Below are 24,242 nucleotides of genomic sequence, written 5' to 3'. Positions count from 1 at the left end.
ACTGATAATTATTGTGCAACATTATGCTATAACTCTTATAATTACCATATGTTTCTTAAACTTATCAAACGGCAAATACATTATTTGCTAGAGCCTCCTATATTTTTTTCTTCTATATTATTGTTTTATCATGAGTAAAATACCAAACAGAAAAACAAACAAAGTGAAACAAAACAAAAGCATACCATTCAAAACTAGCAACGTTTGTAGACTTTCTACAGGTTAAATACAACAACAAATGGTTAACAGAAGGATTTGAAGATTAGTGTAATGTTTAGCTTAACCTGTTGACTGCTTTTTCTTCTTTCTCACTCTCTCTCTCTTTCTCACACACACACACACACACAGACACACAGAGTCAAACAATCAACAGGATAAGCTAAACATTACACTAATTTTCAGATCCCTCTGTTAACCATTTGTTGTTGTATTTAATGCATAGAAAGTCGATAAACAGTTTCCAATTTCTTATAAACCTGTCTAGTACATTATCTCTAATCAAAGCAGTTAATTTAGCCATCTCTGCTATTCAGTCAATTTCAAAATCCATTCTTCAACGACCTACAGTCCTTTTTCTTTCCACTGTTTGGCAAATCCTCACAGTTGTCACATGTGAAGGAATAGCACCCCAGACTGATTTTCAATTGGCTTGTCTATAATACCTTAAAACAAAAACTTCAGGTTTCATTAATATTTGTATCTTAAATATTTTCTGCATTGTCATTATGTTTCTCCTATATGTTATAGGTCTCATTGTAAAAGAAGGTGGGGAAAAAAGATTTTAGAAGACAAGACTACTACATATAATAAAATGAACCTGGATTTTGACTACATTTCCAGCACTTATTAGAAATCTCTTTATACATTTTCACTAGTCTATCTGGGGTCAAATATAGACAGTATATCTCCTATGCTGTCATTGCTGCCCACAATCTATGGTATCCCTTGACTATAATTTTCTGCAGTTTTCTCCAATCTGCTTCCAGTGTTACAAGTGAGAAATAAAATATGACCAAGATTTTCTTGTGTGCATGCACATATGCCCTTTTCTGCATTTATGAGGCTGTAGATATGCACAGGAAATTATGTCTATGAAAGAAGGTTGCAGGAATAAATTATTTTTAATAACTGCATTAAACTGAATAAAATTAATGTAAGGAAATTAATTTATTTCATTCAATTAATACATTCCTAATTTATTCCAAATCTGGGAATCGGGGTTCTTTGTATGTGTAATTTTTTGTGCTAAATGTTATAATTATTAAATAATCAGTCACTACTTGCCTTCTAAAATCTTTTTTCCCCACCCTCTTTTACAATGAGACCCCTCCCTCATTTTTCAGCGTGCCCCCCATGCCATTTAAAAAAGCTATGCAATCTAGTTCTCAGCCTGAGGAAAGCTGTGCCTTTGAGACGTCCAGTGACAAGGATGACTTGCTTACTGAAAGCCTTCACTATAATGGAGGCAAGTCTAAAGGATATATTAAAAACTCACTGTAAGTATATCCATAAAAGAAATACTTTTTAGAAACGCTCAAAATTGTTTACCCTGAGGCTATTACCGCTTTCCCTCTATTTTGACGAATGTCTCTGTTTGACACCATGTGTTTTCACATCTTCATTCCCATCTTCCTTTCTCCCTCCCTCTCTCAGTCTTTAAAATATTTTGATTCTTATTGTTTTCCATCTGGAATGGCCTCAGAGAGGCAGGCAGAGAAAGTAGCATTGGTACTCTGGTGACAAGAAACTGACACATTCTTGGGAGGCCAGTTAGAGCAAGTTGTCTCAAGCTTCAGCTGTTACCTGAGCAAAGCCAAAGCGCAGTGAAGTCTATTGAGATGGAGCAGCTTTGCCCTCGCTTGTTCATCATGGGTAGCTTCTCAGAAAGGAGACACATCTTTTGAGGCACATCTTCTGAACGGAGAGAGGGGATGCACTGATGAAACAAAGAGCCTCAATCACAATGTTGTGGCACCGCTTGAATTTTCTGACCATACCGTGATAATTATGCTATAATCCAAAATATTAAGTGGCGAAGAATAAATCGAGTCACAAATAAACGTCTATAGATCCTGAAAATTTTAGGGCAACACATCCTATCTTCTCCCAATGCAGGATTCTTTGGAAGAGGGCTTGGGGGCTGATGGAGCTTTGCACCTGATACAGGCTTGTGATCTTCCTTCTGCCTGCAGAACAGTGGCTTGGTCATGCATATCGCAACTGTGGTGCTTCAGGTGAACAATGAAAATTCTCTTTCTCTCTTTGCCACCAGGCTTACTTTGCAAGAGATTACATCGGAGCTGGCACTTTATTAAGGACAGCTCAAGTTCAGACTAGCCTACTCTGCTTCGGAACATTGAAAATTAGGTCTAAATTATACCCTTCATCTCAATATCTGGAATTTAGCCAAATCTGATGCACATTCTGAATTAAAGCAACAATTGCTAGCTTCTTAAAATATCTTCCAGTCTTCCCCAGAAGGCTGACATATATTATCACCCTGTTGTACAGCATCCACTGTATAATGCTGGCTGATAACTAGGAATTCATCATTAATCTTCCAAAACTGAGAAATGCCATCCTACAGATCTCTGTCCTATGAACTGCATTCATAAGAATACAAAATAAGAAATGTAATATAGCAGAATTCTGAAGAAGGTTAAAGGAATGGCCAGAGTAACAGTACCTCAGAATGATAATTTTACCTATTGAATTAAATCCAACATAATTTTCCATTATCTTAACTCAACAGAAGAGAATATATGTAACTCAGGGTTGAACTGTGGAGCTGTTGTTGGTGCTCTCTGATCTTGGCTGTTTGTTTGAAGACATTTCATTACCCAAGTAGGTAATATTATCAGTGTGAACGTGGGGAGCAAACAACTGCAAGCGAACAACCAAGCTCAGAGAGCACCAATGACTCTACCATTAGCAATAGCAATAGCACTTAGACTTATATACCGCTTCACAGTGCTTTACAGCCCTAAGCGGTTTACAGAGTCAGCATATTGCCCCCAACAATCTGGATCCTCATTTTAACAATCTTGGAAGGATGGAAGGCTGAGTCAACCTTGAGCCTGGTAAGATTCGATCTGCCAAACTGCTAGCAGCCAGTGGACAGCAGAAGTAGCCTATAATACTGCACTCTAACCACTGCACCATCTTAATCATCTTAATCATCCGGCAAAACTTGTAACAATCCATTTAAGAATTTAAACTGAGGCAAAGAATTTAAATTGTACTTGAGACAAAGGACAAAATTTTATCCTTTTTATTCTATGTACAGAAATGAGCTGGCAGTTATTGGGGTGGGGTAACAAGGCACATATTTTAAAATGTGATTAACACATCTTTTTGACACCATGTACGATATACACATCCATTCCCCTTTCTAAAACCTATAATATTCAGATAGAATTGGCTAGGTTCATGCCATATACTAATCTATGATAAAATGAAATTACCCTATATTGTTATTCAACATACTGTGAAAATTCAGTCATTGATTTAGCACATAATGTGAAACAGGCCATCATTTAACATGGTTTATTTGGGCTTAACATGTTGTGGGAACACAAAACTAGTGTTTTGTTAATTAGATTTATTTAGGGTTTGATGCACTGTATGAAGCCAACTGGTGATATTCCAGATAAGGCTATAAAGATGGCTGTTTTCCTTAAAGGTTAAATCCCTTCAAAGGTGTGATTCCAAGCAATACTTTAATATTTAATGGTACTTGATATTCAAGCCTGTGCCTTAATCTAAAATTATGATTAATGATAAAATGATTAATTATGTTCCCAGGCCTTGAGGGAATTGTTAGTGGAGCCCCTATTACGTTTTTGTTATGGCTATTTATAAGTTTGGGATCCTCCATTTTGTTCCATGTTTTTGACTGTTTCAATTGACAGTTTCAATTGTATATTTGGATTTGTAAACTGCCAGAATCTTGTGGAGTGGGTAGCTAATAAATTAATAACATTTAATAAAGTAAAAAAGTTTTAAAAATGAATGTCCAGCATTTTTTATACTAAGGTATGATGCCAGGAAAACAAAAATAATATGCGGGCAGGAGGCTTTATATAAAAACAATATGTTTTGGAAGTCGATGAGCCTCTCCCTGGGCTTAATCTGCCTGTCACTCATGGGGACAGTTTTTGGAGCATTTTTGAGCTGCTGGAATTTGTGCTGAGGTAAGTTTTTCGGCTTCTTCATTTATTTATATTAATGTTTGTTCATTGTTTATGTGAACACAAACAGAATCATCATTCTGTTTTAATGTGAGATTACCTTTTCATTACAAACAACAGAAGCCACAGTTCTTAAAAATTGGACATAAAAAGACTAGACCATTCAGATTTAAAATTTACCTATTATTTAATATTTAAATATATTTTATAATTCAATTTAGCCAACTGAAAATCTCCAAATGTGCTAGAAAAGAGAGGATAGTTTAGCACTTTTTGAAGATTCCAGAGTGGGAAAAACTGGTTGGATGGACTATGTATGTCTATAGCCTTGGTTAATTTTCAAGTTTTATGCCTGAAATTAAGAACATACTTAAATTCATGGCTGTTAGGATACAAAATTGAAGTAAACTAAAAAATTAGAGATTCCCCTCTCTATCATAGCTCAAAGTAGGTCTTTTGGCCAACTACTGTTTTATCTTTGAAACAAGATTTCTCTAGAAAAATCAACATAAAGGTCAGCTGAAGAAATGTCATTTTAAAAAAGTTATTTCTAATAATTGAGACTAATACTTTGCCCCTTTTATTCATTTTTCCACATAAATTACACAAACACTTTAGAAAATGATTACACAAAAGAGAAATCTTCTTATAAGTGCATAACTTAAAAACAAACCAAAAAATGCATCTCAGAAACGCAGTAAAATATTTCTTTTTGATAAATTGGCTATGTGTACCATCTCTTTTTAAATATAAATGATGCATAGGTTAAAAAGTAACTCAAAAAAAAACCCTATATATTTTAGATATTTTGTATCTTCTTGGAATTTGCTGTAAGAAGTGCTTAAATTAATCACAAGCTTTTTCTCAATACAATAAAAAGAAAACCGTGAAATTACTGGTCAAGAAATAGAAAGAGAAGGATGTTCTATTTGGTTCACATCTCCTCTTGTGGAGCTGACTTCTTGAGCAAAAGTAAATAAAATATTGAACAATATCATCAACAATACCAAAATAATCTATCAAGTAAAACCGCATTACCCCTGCAAAATGCCACAGATGCCTCAGAGTTATTAAAATATAAGTTGATCAATGCAGAGTCTGTGGGTAACTGTGAAACTGATTTCAGCCTTCACACAAGAGTTTATGAGGCAAGCTTTGCATTTCTCAGTCATTCTAGTATCAACATTCCTTCAGCAGAACGAAAAGAAATAAAGCAAGAAAAACTCAAAGGAGTTCATCTTGGAAAAGACAAAAGAAAAAGGTGCGAGATTTTATTTATTTGTAAAATCTAAATGTCTTTTAAGAAAAGGGCACCAGCAGGAGATGCAGTTGTTGTTAAAAAAAAGAGTTCTTATTCTTCATTCAGATCGCAATTGTGGTTTTTCTTGAAATGATCAGCCTGTAATACTTACATGGGAGAACAACTCCTGTGTTGTCAGCAGATAAAATGATCTAGCAGTTGTTTCTTGAAAATGGCTCAAAGGGAGAACCTTGGGTTGTTTTTTCTCTGAAAGAGTTTTCAAATGTTCCAGTGTCACCCTTTTCAAGAAGACGGTGATAGTGATGGTGATGGTGATGAAAAAGAAAGAAGAAAATTGTTGCCTTTTATTAGAACATACCACTAGACCAGCACTGTATGACCTTTCAGAGCTTTGGCTAGCAAGGGGATATTGTCTGGTTGCTGCCGCTGGCTCATTCATAGGTAACCGTGTCTTCTACGGATGATGCTGAATAAGGCCAGCCACTCTGTAATGCAAGAGTCCATGCATAGGCAAAGTTAAGATTTCACTCACAGGAAGAGGCCACAGAAGTAACGCTGGTGATCTTGGAAGTGTCATCTGACCATGGCTGAAGGTTCTGGAGGGCAAAGAGGGAGGAATTGTGAACACAGATTGGGTCTGCTTGGATGGGCTGATTGATGGTTTTTTGGAAGGCCTCTTGCTGGAGCTGCATGAGGATGCGATTGGCTTGCTGCCGCTCTGCTTCCCGTTCTTCTGCAGTTTGCCGCCTAAGAGAAATGCACAGAGTGTGTCATGTTTCAGCAGGACAACAGATGCCCGTTACTTGTAAAAGTTCCATTTCAACACAAGATCTTCCCATCTTTTGGAACATTCTTATGCTCAAGGATTTTTTTCTTCTATTATAGCCAAAATGAAAAGTCACATTTAAGGCAACCTGCTGCCCAGTTATATTAAATAACTGAGAATGGAGAATCCATGGAACAGTCAAAGGGAACATCCCTTAAAAGACCTAGCTCTTCTTTCAAACCATCTGAATCAATGATCATCCTAGTGGCAGCCAATAGCTTAACTATGTGTTGTCTGAAGCAGCACCTGCATCCATCCATTAACTATTAATGTTATTTGGTTGATGCTAAATTTTAGAATTATGAGGGATCAGCTGTATGTGTGTGTGATGGTGTGTATCGGACTATTCTGTCCTTACACATTTATGTGAGTGGAAAATGTGAAAAACACGCTACAGATTCTAAACATTGCTCCATTTACTGAATGTTTTACTTCATATTCATAAAAAGAATGCCTCTTGTTTTAAAACTGTACCACAATTACACAGAACAAACACTTCAAATCCTTGGAAAATTTATACACTAATCTAGTCCACATCCACAACTAACAGTATCTGAAATCATGTCATAATCAGAAGCATTGAAGATGAAAACAAAAAAATAAAAACAGATAAATAAGATAATATTTGTGGCTCAGGGTTGAACTGTGGGGTTCTGGGTACTCTTTGAGCTTGGTTGTTACCCAAGTAGATAACATCATGATGACGTTACCTAGTTTGGTAATGAAAGTCTGCAACAAAACAATCAAGCTGAGAGACCATCAAAGATCCCACAGAATCCATTATAATCTAAAGTTGGTGCCGTTCAATTCACAAGAATTTATTTCATGCCACAGTATGATGCCCAAAGAGATACGTAACATATTTCATCTTTTTTGCTACAAATAACTTTCCTTATTTCTATTTTATTTAAGGACTATGGAAATAATCAAAAGAGCAAAGAAGTCCACAAGAAGACACTGCCAGGGGGGAGGGGGAAGGCAAGGGAGGGACCAAGAAAAAGAAACTGAGAGAGGCAGAAAAATAAAAAGTTTTACAAGAAAACTGTCAGAATCGGAAGAAGTATGAAAGGTTCTCTTTCTAGTTCTATAACTTCAATCACTTTATCCTAATCTGATTCATAAAGAATTTATTCTGGATTTTAGAAATTATCTCTCAAGTAGCAGTGTTCAAACAGGAAACGGAAGACTTCAGGCTTGTTGGAGCCACTGTCATTAGATGCATCAAGTATTCTGCTTTGACAAGTTTACAATAAAACTGTGGTATCTTAAAATAGATGCTACAATACTCTGCCTTTTAAAAACAGAAATCCAGAAAAAATATTATAGATTGCTAATATCAGGAAAGATTTGACTTTTCTCTCCCTTTCATACCAGCATCTACAGTTATCATCACAGGTTGAAAGCACCCTTACTCCCCAATTCCCATAAAACATTTTTGCTTTGACTTAGACTTAGAAATTTGAGAAGTGAAATAATACCCAAAGAAGTGAATCTCCCAACATGCTGAGCTAGGCCAGAAACCAATAATCCAGGGCCTATAATATGTAGCAAATGCGATCAAAGCTAAAGCCAACAAGCTAACTAATAAGACCATTCTTAGAAGATCATTCCACTGTTCAAAATTCTGATGAAATCTCCCAAATGTTAATATTTCCAAGAATCTACACCCTTTTTTAAAAAAAGTCATTCTGATTGGAATTAGGAAGAGACCGATTTACTGTCCATCAAACTATTAATTTCCTCTTTACTTGGTAATAAACTGTTTTGAAAATTATTTTATAATGAAACTCTAGGAGATTCCTTTTTATTATCTTTATTGATATTGATCTCCTTCCATTGCTGCAGTTCACAAACTGTCAGACTTTTAGTCATAATATAAAACAATTTCTGCCTGGGATATTGGTTTAGTTTGATTCCATCGGATCTGGGAAGATTATTGAAAAAATTATCAAAAAAGAGAGTAATGAAATGTGGTACATAATGCAGGTTAAACTCCTTAAAGCACAGGGAAATTATTAATCTAAAAACTTCAATACTTTTCAAGATGAGTGGAGATGGGAAAAGAAACAATATTTCTGTCTTACAGGTAGTCCTCACAACCATTCATTCAATGACCTTTTGAAGTTACAATGGCACTTTAAAAGTGATTTATGACCAATTTTCACACCCACCACCACTGCAGCATCCTCATGGTCACATGTTTACAATTTGGCACAAAGCAACCGGCATGTATTTATGACAGTTGTACTGTCCTGGGGTCATATGATCACCATCTATAACTTTCCCAGCTGGCTTCCAACAAGCAAACTCAATGGGGGAAGCCAGATTTGCTTAACAACTTAACGTCTGCAGTGATTTGCTTACCAACTGTGACAAAAAAGGTCATAAAATGAGGTGCAACTCACTTAAAATTGCTTTGCTTAGCAATGGACATTTTGGGGTCAATTGTAGTTTTAAGTCAAGGATATTTGAGAAGTTTACGTCTCTTTCTGAAAGTGATTTATGCTTAGATATAAACTATGCTTTTTTTGCACAAAAAATGCCCTATTGATATCACTGTAACTTACAGGAGATGACACCTAAAAGAAAATGCAAAAAAATATCCAAGCCCTAAACACAAACAACTTTAAATAGGTACAGCATTTAGATCAATCTGATTTCAAAGCAGGTTTATAACCTGATCTTATGAATTCATTGTGGCTTCGAATATTTAACTTTTACTAGGTCATGACCAACATTTCTGTATTAAGAGTAGAACCATCAACTGCCTATTAAAAATATTTCAGATCTGATTGGCAGATTTGAAATTACAACCATGAACAGCGCTCCTGAGAGCAAGTGAGTTGATTTTACCCAATAGCAATAGCACTTAGGCTTATATACCACTTCACAATGCTTTACAGCCTTCTTTACAGCAATTTACAGAGTCAGCACATTGCCTCCAACAATCTGGGTCCTCATTTTACGGACCTCAGAATCAAACTCCTGCAGTGAGCAGTGAGTTAGCCTGCAGTACTGCATTCTAACCACTGTGCCACAACGGCTCTTCATCCCTTCAAGGCACTGCAGCAGCCAAAACATGAGAGAAAGAATATACCTACCTCCATAGATAAGGAAGTACCAGAACTAAAAAATACTGCATGCTCAAAGAACTAAAAAATACTGCATGCTCAAATAAACATGCAACAGTTTTGGAGTAGATGAGCAATTAGATGCTTTGGTTGTGGAATTTTTACATCCACACATAACTGTAAAAAAACTCCTTAGAGTTGATTAACATAAAACTGAAGGTGTGTATTGTGAAAGGCTTGTATACAGTACCCTAGGACATAATGTGTGTGTGGAAGGGGATTATTTGTCTTAGGGTGCTGAATAGACATGTGATTCATTTAACAATCATGCTCTAAAAATACCCTTATGCCTTTTTCATCCTGTCTGGTACCTTCGGGTTATTTGGGACTACGGTTCTCAGCATTTGCAATGATTGAGAAGGATGGGAGCCTTGATCCAATATTTCTTGAAGGGGATGTTGAGAACAAATAGTTTAAATGTGTGTTAATTTTTCATATAAATAATATGTTTTAAATTCAGCCCTCTGTATATGTGTGTGTCTACAAATGCACTATGCGAGGGTCTGTGTGTGTACTGGGAGAAGGATTCTAAAGCCATATTCTGCTCATCCTCTAACAAAAAAAATTGCATGAATAAAAAGTACCGTTTTCTTTCCACTACAAATTTACTCCTGATGCATATTTAATATTGTTTTGACTCAGAGAAATGTAATCGGGCCTCTTCTGTTGCTCTTTAGCTGTGTTTGTAATTAGTGAAAACAGATTTATTAATTTCAATATGGAATATTTTTCTCAGTTAGCCAAGTTGTTCACTTGGCAGAGAAAAGCAGTAATTTGTTAAAGAACAAAAAACAAAGCCCAGGCTTGGGGGATGGCAGTAAGGAAAGAATAAAGTAAGCAGCACGTCCCACCTCAATTTGTTTCAAGACTGCAATAGAAAGCAGCTTAGTTACAGCTCTTCAGCCAGACCTTCATTGCCTTAATTGGAAATATGCAAATTCAAGTAAAGCTTTCCTGGCACTGAGAAGAAATGTCTCGTGGGAAAAGTTCCATCCAGACTGCACTGGGACCTTGGAAACATTGTCAAAAAAAAAGAAGAAGAAGAAAAGAAATATTTGCTTCTGAGTACAGTCCAGCATATATTAATTACAAAAGGAATGAAATCCTGTGCACACCTACTCTGAAATAAACCCTGGTGCATTAGAACACAGGAAGTCCTCGCTTAACTGTCAAAACTGGGACCAGTAGCTCTGTTGCTAATCTGTGGCTGCTAAGACAAAAATCTTATGATCTTACTTCCCATTCAGTTATTAAGTGAGTCACCATAGTCTTTAAGCAAAACATCATGTAACCACGACTTATGATTTTATTTCCGCATTTTCCATTAACTCTGCTTGACACAAGCCGATTGGGAAGCACACAAATAGCAATCATGTGATGATGGATTCTGTAATGGTCCTTAATGCATGCCAGCTACAAAATGCCGGAACGGTAGTCCTGCAAGCTATAGGATGCTGCAATAGTCAAATATGCAAAGATTGATCTTAAATCTGACTTTTTTATACTGTTGCAACTTAAAATGGTTGCTAAACAAGACAGTTACAAGTAAGGACCATCTGTATTGGACTGATGAGACCCAGCTTCATGTCCTCACTGGACCAATGAAGTCACTGAGTAACTTGGGCCAGTCACCCTTTCCCAATCCAATCTGCCTCCTAAGTTATTATTTTAAAGACAAAATTAGTAGTGCTGCACTTTGAACTCTTCTGATGTCCTGGTTTCCTTTCCAGGTTTTGCATTGATGGGAAAGGCCCATTCTTAAAGGAGGGTTCATAAATATCAGAAAAGCTTAAGGCATCCATTTTATCTCTTAAAATCATCACAAACTCAAACTGCAGGGAAAGGAACCAAACATTCTAGAAAACTTTGTAGCCATAAAAGACGAGCTGTCTCTCGATCACACTTGTTGTATGCCTGATATAGAAGATAAGCAGGCTTTTTGAGAATTTTTTTTAAAAAACTGCCCAAGGAAATACGGAAGGAGGACTATTTTTCCCAGCATTTGTTGCAATTAAGTGCAGAGTCTGCTTGTTTTGCACTGTATTCGCCTAGTTCTCACATAACAGTTATCAAAAAGTTCTGTTTATCACCTAGCTTGTTGCCGAACCTGTCAGTGATAAGAGGAAGAGATTGGCTGCAGCTGCATTCCATGACTAAGATTAGGCTAGAACCTAGGTTTCCATGCTCCTTGCCCAACACCTTAATCACTATACCACACTGACTGTCCAAGTTAATATGAAAAGGAATGCTTCCCTGAAATCTACACAGAAGTCATTTGTTTGGGTAGGTGGTTATTTATTTGAGACACTTTTGTGGCCAATTCTGGATGACTCACAATAACAATAAAAAACAAATACGGTACAGCCTTGTGCCTAGCCAACAATATCCAATCCATTGAACAGAACAATCTTCAGGCTCTAACCTTACCTTTTCCAATGCCTTGGGGAACAGTTAACCCTTTACACTCTTCTGGAAAGACAAAAGGGTGAGGGATGCCAAATCTTAAGGGGAAAGTATTCCATAAAATAGGGGCAAGGGACAGGGGTAAGAACTGCAGTGGCGCAGAGGTTAGAATGCACTACTGCAGGCTGCTACTGCTGAGTGCCGGCTGCTTGCAATTTGGCAGTTAGGCAGTTTGAGTCTCACCAGCTCAGCCTTCCATCCTGCCGAGGTCAGAAAATGAGGACTCAGATTGTTGGGGGCAATATGCTGACTTTGTAAACCGCTTAGAGAGGGCTGTAAAGCCCTGTGAAGTGGTATATAAGTCTAAGTGCTATTGCTTCCAAAGTCCTACTAGATGGCACCATTTAAAGGAATAGACCTGGAACATGCCCATCCTTATTAACCTGATTAACCTCATGAAGAGGCAATCCCAAAAATAACATGCTGTTGTGTTATGTTGAGCCCCACTTTGAATTGTAAACTGGAAAGACAAAGTAAGGGAGTAGTTGCTAAGCATCATATATGGGCAAACCAAGTGGTGTCCAATATTGCACATGCAGTGTTAAAAATGTGTTATTCCACAACTGTAAAGACAGTACAATCTTATCTGAGAATAAAGTCTTCCAAGTTCAGTGTAGCAATTTCTGCAATAATAGTTCTGTTTTTCATATAGAACAATCCACTGACAAAAGTAAATTTATAAACAGAGCTCAAGTAATGGATTCCTGCAGATTCCCATTCTTGGTCTCTGGCAGAGCTGGACTCATTATTTATACCAACCATGTTCATGTCTCTTTCCTTGCAATAATTTTCCTGGCATTCTTTTATCTTGGTTGTGTATAATTTAGGCTTTGCTGGTGGCAAGTGTGCAAAATAAGTTCTTTTTTCTTGCCAGCTTTCAGACAGGCTGAGTCCTTGGCTTTTTGGATGATTCTGTATGGCAACATACTAGTAGGCTATGACTGATATTTAGCAAAGTTAAGAACAATTCAGATTGGTGACATTATAACACATAAAGCCAGGAAGCTTTCATAGGTAAAGGCTATTTCATAACCTTTTTCATTTCAAAAGGAAACTTCCAAGACCTACCAAATACATCACCTTTCTCCAACCTGGGTGTTAGGAAATTCCCAGAATTCTCAGCAATAAACATGCTATTTGGGGAATTCTGGGAGCTGAAAGCCACATATAAGGAAGGTATTAGATTCTTGAGCTGGGAAAAAATGCTTCTGGGGCCTGAATATGTTACCTATTTAAAGTGTTATGAGAAGGCATACTTCAACATCGATTTCTAAAATTGAGATATAAAACCCTTTGAGCCTACAAAACTCAATATCATTTTTTTAAATTTTATTTTGTCACAACAGTATACACAAGCATCAACATAAAACAACAATACATCATATAAGCATATATATGAGCAAAAGTATGCAATAACTATATTAATTTGATATAATGAAAGGAAACATAGGACAGGAACGGTAGGCACTTTTGTGCTCTTATGCATGCCCCTTATAGTCCTCTTAGGAATGGGGTGAGGTCAATAGTAGACAGTTTTTGGTTAAAGCTTTTGGGATTTTGGGAAGAGACCACAGAGTCAGGTAGTGTGTTAAAAATTCTGCCTCAATCTCTACTTACAATAATTAATTTAATTGTTTTATATCCAATTCTGCTTTTACTCCATCAGTTTACACTCCCTTTGCCTATTCTTCCAACAGCAGTCCAATGGAGACAGCTGGAATGACGGGCAATAAATGGCACAGTCATCCAGTGAGCCTTCATGCCTGGGGTCAGACATAAGCCTGGGCTTCTTCTTACTTTAACACCTTTCCTGGCTCTTTTACAATATGCATTTCTCTGTATATATAATTTAAGCTAATTATTATGTTACACATGCTTATTTAGAAATAGATGTTACTTATTCAGTGGGGCTTATTCCTATGTATATTGGCATAGGACTGCATCCTTAATAGCATTTTCAGGACATATTTATAGTATAAAACAGCTTATAGTGATATTACAGATGGACACATCAAATAAAAAAAAAACAGAAATGTATTCTTCATTCATGATTAAATGCCAATAACACAAATGCCCTATTTATAATGTTTTATTGCTCTTAAAAAAATGAATGATGTACCCAGAGAGAGAGAGAGGATTCAAAATGTTCTAATTATTAATAAATCTGCTAACTAAATAGGGGCCAAGAAATGTAGCTCCAGATATCCTATGACATACTGATTAATAGAAAAGTTTAACATGCTGTACTTCAAATGGAATTATAACATCTGGAACCATGAATTCTTCCAATGATCAATTATGGGCATAAATATAAAAGAGGAGGTACTGTAATGTCAACTACTAAATATTTAAACATCTATTTAAATATTCTCACTTTTAGACAAATCTAAAATGAGGTACTGTTGGTATATGATACCAGAACAAGAATCTATAAAGATACCTGGTGGGAAATGTGAAAAACACAAAGGGTTATTTTACTATGCATAATGGATTTGTAATAGAAAATATTGGGTACAAATACATACAACAATGCAAAGAATTTTAAAGTTTAATACATAAGAAACCTGATTTTTTTTAATGTATGACTTGAAGAAACTCCTGGAATATTGTTTTCTTTATATATGGTACAGCAGAAAGACTACTATATACACAAAGACAGAAAGATTCTGAAATACTCGTAACAGAGCAATGATTGGTAAAAATGATAAAACTTGAAAAATGCAATACTGACTTGTTTGATTAGGAAGAAGACAAATACATTTATTAGTGACTTGAAACCTTTATGGACTTTTTGCTAAAAATGGGAAAAAATGAACTAATGATTTATGGATTTGATAATTAGAAAGAGAAAAATATGGGAAGAAGGGAATTATGATGTAATTATAAAGAAGAAGGATAGATGAAAAATTTATAATTGCTATAAAGTAAGTTGGAAGCCAAAGCTTGATGTATTTTTTTCTATTTCTTTTCTTTCCTTATTTACAGTATGTCTTGTACTTATTCACTTGCTCTGCTTTCTTTATTCTTTTTCTTTTCATTTATATAGTATCTTGATTTTTATTAGTGTATAAAATCTCTTAATAAAGATAAAAAAGAGAAGCTATTGTTTTAATTTGGAATGCATTTGCAAATATATATATATATATATATATGCATTGGGTGTCTTTATTTTTAGTATGGTTGGTTGTAGCTTTTTTTAAAAAAAGATTCTATTTATTAATATTTGTATTCCTAGATAACTGGTATCCATTCCATGATTACAAGCCTTACCTTAATATGTTAATGTATCATTCCTAGCATTACACACATAATAATGGCTTGAAACATGTAGTCCTCAACTTATGACCACAATTGAGCCCAAAATTTATGTTGTTAAGTGAGAAGTTTGTTAAGTGAGTTTTGCCCCATTTGTTAAGTAAATCAGTGCTGTTGTTAAATTAGTAACATGGTTGTTAAGTGAATCTAGTTCCCCCCTTGACTTTGCTGGTCAGAAGGTTGCAAAAGGTAATCACATGACCCCGGGACACTGCATCCGTCATAAATGTGAGTCAGCTGTCAAGCATCCGAATGTAAACCATGTGACCATGAGGATGCTGCAATGAGTAAGAAAAATGGTCATGTCACTTTCTGCCGTTGTAACTTTGAACTAAGTGAACTGCTGTAAGTCGAGGAATACTTGTATTCAGGATGTTAGCATTTTCTTTTTTTATTGAACTTCAATATCACTAGTCCCCACTCCCTCCATATCCCTATTCTGAGAAAATACTTCATATTTGTTGATTTTTTTTTTCAAAGGTGAAACTGTTTATTTTCCATCCTAATGCTATAGACTCCCTATGGGGATGTAAGGACCAAATTTTCAGGGCTGTAAGAAGTCAGAACTGAGTAATATACTGTATGTCTATAACAGCATATCATTTTCTTGTGAAGTGATTATCCTCTTCTTACACTGAGAAAAGACCAACTATGCTGCCTATATTGCCTCCTTAAGTCCAGGTAAAGACAAACTATCTATTTAAAATTTTAGATGGGAGAATAGCTTGTTTGCCTCTATAGTCATTTTTAAGCAGGATGTTAATATCTGGCTTCATGGTAGGTGTCTGGAAGACTTTTTATAATAAAACCACTAGGAACTTCATGAATTTCAAGGCTATATATTTATGATAGCATACACAGACAATCTAGTTGATCAGATTACATTAAAACTTATTGAAACTGCAAAATAAGATTGTCCTTGAGTTATTCTTTTAAGGGACGCTGTTCAATCCTTTCTAGTTCATCTATCCGGAAGCTGCTTTAATAAAGATTAGCTCCTAGGTGTCTCTAGCTCAGAGGTATCAAACTTGCAGACCAGCGGGCCAGATGCATCATGTGCTGGCCATCCCCACCCCCATTTTAGGGAAGGGGGGAAAAGACACAATATGTCACATGACAACAACACGGAGTTTGACACCCCTGCTTTAGCTGCCATGAAAATTCTTTCTCCTCTGCTGCCCAAACAGTTTGTATCAGTCCTAGCAATAGAAAGAAAGCTCACCTCTCCAGTTTTAGATCAGTCCCAACAATGAAATTTTGCCCTCAATACCTGTGGGCTTCTCAGTACAAACCCCCTCATATTGCTTAAATCCTGTGTTGTTCCCAGGAACAATATTTTAAGCATATGCCTAGACAACTTAAAGATCAGAAGTAGAACAAGGAACAAAAAATGTCAGAGCAGCTTATCCAATATTTTAAAGACAACATTTCTAGAAATACAGAACACTAATGGTTTAAGCCACTTCTAGCCACCTCCCTCCCATCTGTTGCTGAGTCATAAAATAGCAAAGGAAATGGCTTGGGATTCTGCTGTGGGTGATGTCAGCCCCACCTCTATTCTGCTCGTAAAATGGGTGAAGAGTCACCCAGAATGAGAGATGGTACATATAGTACAGCCTCTGAAATTCCTTACTTGTTTCCAAAGACTGAAGACCGGATGCATCAGACCTCACTATGAAAAAGTTTTTCTTGGTTTGTTTCTCCTGTAGCTCTAGCAACGGAAGCTGTCTTTCCACAACAAACCTGGCTGTCTTCATTTTGAATGGCAACTCACAGGAACCAGTCCCTCCCCACCATTTCCAGTCCATCAGCCAATAAACCAAGACTCAGCTTTAACCAATCAGTTTTCAAAGCATCTGTTCCAAGCTTAAAATAGATCAGAAAGATTGCTGGCTTCCAAAGCAAAACAAATGGGAGACAGAAGCCAATATATGATGATTGAAATATGTTCCACCACAGCAAAAGTCACATGATGGACAGGAAGTCCTGTACATATATCTCAATGGTTAAAAAAGATGGACTCCATTTCCTACTGTATTTTCTAGGAATTATGGGAGTTTATATCCAACCCATCTACTGGTCATGTTTTGGGGGGAAATGGCATACATAAGACACAAAGATTCCTAATTTAAGCATTAGAATAACTTTGACTAATCAGAAAGGTCAAGGCAGAGGCTCTTTTACCCAGAAATAAGAAAGAGCTAGCTTGAAGTAGATAACGTACATTAATTGGAGGAGGAGAAGTGGGTGAATCAGGTAAAAGTAGTAAAAATGTCTATGTATTACATATAAAGGGACACATTCAAAAAGAAGTATGAACACTTAGTGATATATATGAAATTAAATAAATATTAAATATCAGATTGGGTGGTAGGATCAAGTCAAATACAAAAAAATCTGAGTTCTGATAAAACTCTCAATCCCTTTGACATTAAAACTGCACAACATTCATCAATTTCCCTCCAGATATGCCAAAATTGCAAGACACATATTTACCACGAGCTCCACCACTCTGTTTGCTAAGCATTTGGAGGGACCATGTTGGGGAAGTCCTCCTACAAAGAACTTTTAAACAGGAACCCAAATGAGTTCTTTGATTCCTAAATGAGACCAGCTTCTTCCAGAAATGACGGGATCTGTGCCCAGTAGATCCTTGGGGCATGCTTCACATTTGGCAGACCAGATCTAACCATGCTCACCCTAGGAAATCACCCCTGTTCCTGATCAACTCCCACTGAGAAGTTTGCGGGGGGGGGGGGGGGGGAGGGAGAAGAAACCTACTGGAAGTTTGTAGAGTCTGGTCTTGATGGCCCAGAAAGTGACCTAGTCCGCTGAAAAACATGTTCCCACACAGCAACAGTAGCAACAGCTCACTTGCTTGGTGTGCTTACCTCCATTTTGTTCTCCGGTTCTGGAACCAGGTCTTGACTTGGGCATCAGTCATTTTCAGAGCCTTGGCTAAAGCCGCCCTCTCGGCTGAGGCCAGGTACTTCTGTCGGTGGAAGCGCTTTTCCAGTTCACAGATTTGCAGACGGGTGAAAGAGGTGCGCGGTTTCTTCTTCTTGGGGGGCGTCCGGTTCTGGTAGGGGTGACCTATACGGCGTGTTACAGTGAACGGTGAGAGGGCCACTGGAGGGGAGACAGGGCGGGCGGGGGGGGAGGAGGGGCAAAGAAGCAAGCAGTGATATGATCAGGAAGGACTCCACAGAGCAGCGGCAGAGGAGAGACAGAAAGACAGACACCAAGAGTCAAACAGAGAAGTAGGAAGGCGCAGAGAAGGCTTGGTCACAGGGCTCACAATCTCCTCCTTGCTTTTCCAAGCACAAACCTCTGTTTTGGAACCCACCAATATTTCCTTATTCACGGGCTGCTGTGGAGGAGCTTTCCCATATGCCCAGGTGGATCCCAATATGGAGGCACCAGACTCTCTGCAAGAAGTGAGCTCTGTGGCAGAGGAGCAAGTGAAGGGCATATACGAAGTGGGCAGGGGGCAGGAATGGGGAGGGGAGAAATCCTTGTTTGGAGCACCAAATCTACCTTGCAAGCTAGGAGCAGAGCGATCAAAACTGTGTACTTGTATAGCCCAATCATTTGAATGTTATCTGGGAGAAATTCCGGTAAAAATAAAGCTTCAGACTTCTGCAGCCTGAATAAGAGCATTATTGAGCTGCTGTTATTTAAGATTTTGGAACAAAAGAGAACTTGAAACCCTTCCCTATAAAAAATCCAAATCTGGGATTCCTGTTCACCCCCCTTTTCATTGTTTTGACAACCTTTTTTAAATTATGATGATTATTCATATCCTTAGTAGTTATGTAATAATCAAAGTACATTTTCATTTTTCATTTTTATGTGTTTTTATTTTGTTGAAGATTGTTTTTATTGAAGTCCATAACCCGAGCAAAGTTCGTACTCTTAGAAAAATCAACAGGAATTAATTCAAAATAAACCTAATTAAACAGGCAGTTCTTTCTGAAGTTTGAGCCATTCTTTCTAGATAAAAGATGTGTATCATACAGCCTGTAAATTACAATAATCTTCATATGAACGAAAACAGCTTTTAAAATATTGGAATAATGTCTAAGTAAATATGCATTGGGCTAACTCTTGATGCTAAAGATGAGTCCAGTTTGTTCAGAATTAAGTGCCACTGAACTCAATGGAACTGACTCTGTACGTCACAGTCACATAACTCAGCTTGCAATTACAGTGAGTGCAATTATTTGTAAATGTATATGGAAGTGGGATGCATCTCTCCCTCTCATTATCAAAATCTGCTTTTGATATTTGATTTATTCATAAATGTCCATGCAATTACCAATTGAAATAATGCTTATGGGAATATATATTTTGCTATTTTATTTATAACCTTAAATAGATTGCCTCCCAACTTCACTCACTTGAACATATTCCCAAGAAATCATAAAACTAAGGAAAATGTTTTAAGTAATAAAACTAAGAAAAGTGTTATTGAAGGAAGCAGGAAGTGAAAAAAGCAGCAGGGGAATGCTTTCCAAGAATTATTCTAGATATAATTGCTCTGAGTTACTTTGACATTCTTTGGAATTCCTTCATTTATGGCTTTAATTTTAAATCTAGGAAATGTAACTTGGTATAAATCTTATAGCATTATTGGACTGAAACTATCAGGATAACTGTACTGTCCACTACAATTGTAGTGTTTTGTTTTAGTTAGATGGCTTTATATAATTATTCTGCACGAGGGGATTATTTTTACAGTATTGGGTCCTTTGGGCCTTAAATAAAGCCCCTCTTGCAATTAAAGAAGGCTCCTTTTAAATTTCTCTAAGACTATATTTCACTTGTGACAGCTGTAATTAACCTATTTTCCAAAATCTTCCTAGCTTAAGAAGATGTTTACAGTTCTATTACTGACACCAAAATCACCAACAACAGCAACAAAAAGGACTCTGACTTAAGACTCTCTTGCAGGGATTTTATTTTGGTCTTTTTATTTTATCAAATGGGGGGGAGTTATCTAGCTGTACCCTCTTCCCCTCCCTCTAAGGCTGAGCATTTTCTGGAGAATACTAATCAGATACCAGAGAGGCATAGAAAAAAGTAACTGGGAACTGGGGGAAGAAATAGAAGGAAGCTGATAATAGTGTTTGAAATAGAATAGCACTGCAATCTATCTCCAACTCTCCTAGATACCTGATTTTGTTTGTATCTCGTTTAGTGGCAGCAAATCCATTTGAGAACATAGCAAATAATGCCAAAACTGAAACTGGCGACTTTTGGTTAATTTACCAGCAACATCCCCTTATCTCACCTGAGATCTCAGCTGGGTACTGGGTCCCCAACCGAACAAGGAACGGAGGGAAATTCTACGAACCTTGTTCGGCCGTGCCGAGGCTGATTTTGCCACAAATAGCCCTACAGCTCCGCACAGCCTTCGCTCTCCACGCCAACATGGCTCGCATTTCCCCAGCAGAGGCCCTCGGCGGAAGGTGGGGGGGGGGAGAAGGCCAAGGTTAGGCCTCTGTAGCAAGAACAGAATCTCTTCTTTCCGAAGAACGAACAAAAAATTATCTTATATATATTATATATAAAGCCCGATGAGGACGGGCCGGAGAATGATTTTTTTCGATCTAAAACGACCCAGCCTCATTTGCAAGCAGGCCCTCGGCAGGGTGGAGACCCAGGCGAGGGCTTTTTCGGGCTGCAAGGCCTTCAGCCGCGTCTGCGCCCTCGCGGATGGCAATTTCGAAAGATCCACCTCTAGTCCGGTTTTGCTATTGGCGGTGATGACGGTGTAATCCAGAAGGCCTAGAGACCCCCACCCCATCCCAGGCTGACGACGGCCAGGCGAAATTCCTAAAAGGACTATAAGGGGCGTGCATAAGAGCACAATAGTGCCTACCGTTCCTGTCCTATTGTTCCCTTCATTATATCAAATTAATATAGTTGATGCATATTTTTTACTTATATATTTTCTTCAATACATGTTGTTTTATCTATGACAATTGTTTGTGTATACTGTTGTGACAAAATAAAATAAAAAAATATATAAATAAATAAATAAAGCGGCCGCCTGGGTCGTCGAGTCTTCGGGTTCAGACATCGGCCGCGCTGCCAAAAAGCGCCGGTCTCCCTTCTCCCCAGTTTCCGCGGCTGTTTACGATTTGTCTCCGCCGTTCAAGTAAAACCAGCCAACTCCCATAGAAACTGAGGCGTGGCGGGCAATTCAAAACTCAGTGCAAAACGGACTACAGGTCTCTTTGCGCGGACCGAGGCGCGTCCCATCCTGGGAGGGCGGCTGCCTACAACCGAAGGGAAATTTTCCTCCTTCCTGGCCGCGTCTAGTCCGAAATTGCCCACCCCCCACCCCTTGTTCAGTGGTAATGACTCCCGGTTGGATTTACCATCGCAGGCCGGGAGCTGCTGCCATTGAACGCCGTGGGTCTCCCTTCAGAGCAGAGCGTCAAAGAGCAAGATCGCGCCGCCACAGCCTCGATCTGCTCGCCCGTCTTGCCGGGGACATCGCAGCAACCATTACTCTAATCTGCATGTAATAATCTCTCTGCGCCGGCTGGAAGCCAGGTAAAGGGTTAGCCCTGGGGACGGGAGGTCGTATCCTGCTCCGAAGCGTCAGATAATGGGAGCCTTTATTGATGAAGGTTGGGCTCGCTGTTGAAATTAAAATTGAAATATAATTATTGTTTGTGGCATCCTGGTTGGAGGGAGGAGCGGGATGAACGTAAATCTGGGCGATTCGGAAAGAGCATTGAATTGCTAAAATTTATCTTCCAATAGATCTGCCATTAAACGATGAATTGACATTTTTTTCTCTTTTCTCACCCTCCCTTGCCCTTTTTAAGGTACGTCGAATAATGTAGTTGCCAATTTATGGGTCATGCATGCCCCATACTTCTAGGAAAAGATGAACCTGGCCGGAGGGGGGAAAACGGCATAGGGTTTCTTGGATTCAACTATAAATCATCTTCTACCACTCTCCCTTTCAGCGCTACCGGTATTAATATCATTTTTGTACCGTCTGGCTGAAAGATACATTTCTTTTATATGAGTATTTTTATCCGCATTTCCATGCTCCATAATTTATAACAGTAATTGTGAGGGATGCACACAATTATACAGAATAAACCCGATCAGGGAATATGTAGACAGACGCATTATTTGTTCAATTTATGATTTCTAAGTTTTGGAATTCTAGTTATGATACATTTTTAAAACCTAGTTATTTTCCAACTTGGACTATATATACTAACAAAAGTTAGTGAACTATGTATATGAAATCGTTTGATAACTGTATGTCTCTCTGTGTACATAAGTATGTGTATACTTACATACACATAAACACACAGAGAGATAATGATGTCGAGGCTAGTGATTGTTATAGGATTATTATATTATAGTATAGTTTCTAGCCATATCTGTAATGTTCCTAAGAGATGTTGTTACCGTTGGACGCGTTTTATGAGGAATTGAGGTGGTCAAAATATATCTATTCGTGAACGAAGTATAGAAAATTGGAAAAGAACCTACATTGCGGGAACAAGGTTTAATTTAAAAATGTTGAAATAACATGCTTGACCCAAGAAAGTAAAATTGAATGTTTAAATGTTTCTAAAAGTTGCATGAAGGCAACGAGATTATTTGCCCGCCGATTTGAGCTTCTGAGAAGCGGTATGAGTTTCAGAAAGATGGTATAGTATCTCTTCCGTAGAAGTTTTAATCAATGTGAAAGCGCCTACTAATTATGCTATAAAATACCGTTAATTTAATAAGGATAATCAAGTCGCCATGAAAAGTATTAGGAAACGCTTGCTACTTGATGTTTAACCTTCTGAATTTCTGGCACCGCTGCTCTTTCGGGCCATACAGCTAAGGCACATCCGTCAACGCCGTTTATAAATCAAACCAATCGATTCAATTAAAGCAGTTGCAAATCGAATGCGAGCACGGCCGGAAGTCTCTCGCTGGAGGGCAGGAGAGGGAGGCTATCCAGCCAACTGGCTTGCGGAGGCAGGAGCGGGGAGACAGCGGGGAGACAGCGCTGGAAGGCGCCGGCAACTCGCGCGGGGCGGAAAGAGCCCCGGAGCCTCTCACTCACCCGTGAAGCGGTCCTTGGTGTAGCGCCTGTTGCTCTCCATCCAGGGGAAGGTCAGCCCCGTCAGGTTGTTCACGGTGGGCACGGCAGTGGGGAGTGGCTGGGGGACGCCGCCGGCCATGGGTCTGTGGGCCGGCACTCGGATCACGCCCCCGGCCGCGTTGAGGTTATTTCCGTTCATGGCTCCGACCCCGACGTTGAGGTTGTAGGAACCCGCCAACGAAGCCATGCTGCAGGCGCCGCCGTTACCGTAGCCCCCGACGGAGGAGGACCCTCCACCGCCGGGGGCCGAGCCGTAGTGGCCACTCATGGGGTTGTAAGCACTGCTCACCACGCATCCTCCCAGGCCGTAGTCCGCCGCGTCCTGCAGCCGCGCGTTGGAGATCATGCAGCTGCCTTGGTCCGGGTTGTTCAGGATCTGGTCGATTCCAAAGCTAATGGGCTCGGCGTGGCTCTGGTGGAGGTGGTGCACCCCTAAATGATCCATGCTGGGCCGAGAGCCACCCCAAAGAGGGTGACTTCCCCCCCTCCTCCTCCGCCACCGCCACCACCGCCGCCACCACCACCTCCTCCTGATTCAGTGCTAGAGATTTTTTAAAAATACGCGCAGCTTTTCTGGTCTCGCTTCACTTGCTCCCGAAGAGGTAAAAAGACGGCCGGAAGCTGAGGAAGGAAAAGCGGGGAGAGGAGGAGGAGGAGGAGGAGGAGGTGGAGGAGAGAGGGTGGGGAGGGGGAACATGCGCGCCCGTGGGCTCCCTCTCTCGCCTCTTTCCGAGGGCATCAATCATGTTGGCCCAAAGCCTGGCGCTGCTAGGCCCTGCTCCCCCATTGGTGGAGCCCCGAGAAGCGAGGAGGGAGGAGAAGAGACGGAGGCCAAGGAGCTTCCCCTAGCAAAAATCTAACCCGGGAGCCCGGCAGTAGCAAATCAGGCGGCCACGCGCTGAAAGCAAGGTCCAGGTGGGCA

General features: G+C 38.9%; 1 protein-coding gene across 1 annotated transcript; it reads right to left on the bottom strand.

The window, feature by feature from the left end:
• Positions 1 to 5,935: 5,935 nt before the first annotated feature.
• Positions 5,936 to 23,765, bottom strand: TLX1 (T cell leukemia homeobox 1). Its single transcript, XM_058189096.1, has 3 exons — positions 23,282 to 23,765; positions 18,078 to 18,279; positions 5,936 to 6,198 (listed from the first exon to the last, which is right to left on the bottom strand). The coding sequence occupies exons 1-3, from the start codon at positions 23,763 to 23,765 to the stop codon at positions 5,976 to 5,978; spliced, it is 909 nt and encodes a 302-aa protein (XP_058045079.1). The 3' UTR covers positions 5,936 to 5,975.
• Between the last annotated feature and the right edge of the window lie 477 nt (positions 23,766 to 24,242).

The sequence above is a fragment of the Ahaetulla prasina genome, chromosome 6, assembly GCF_028640845.1.
Source record: "Ahaetulla prasina isolate Xishuangbanna chromosome 6, ASM2864084v1, whole genome shotgun sequence".
NCBI classification, from domain to species: Eukaryota; Metazoa; Chordata; class Lepidosauria; order Squamata; family Colubridae; genus Ahaetulla; species Ahaetulla prasina.
This window is presented reverse-complemented; position numbering and strand designations above follow the sequence as displayed.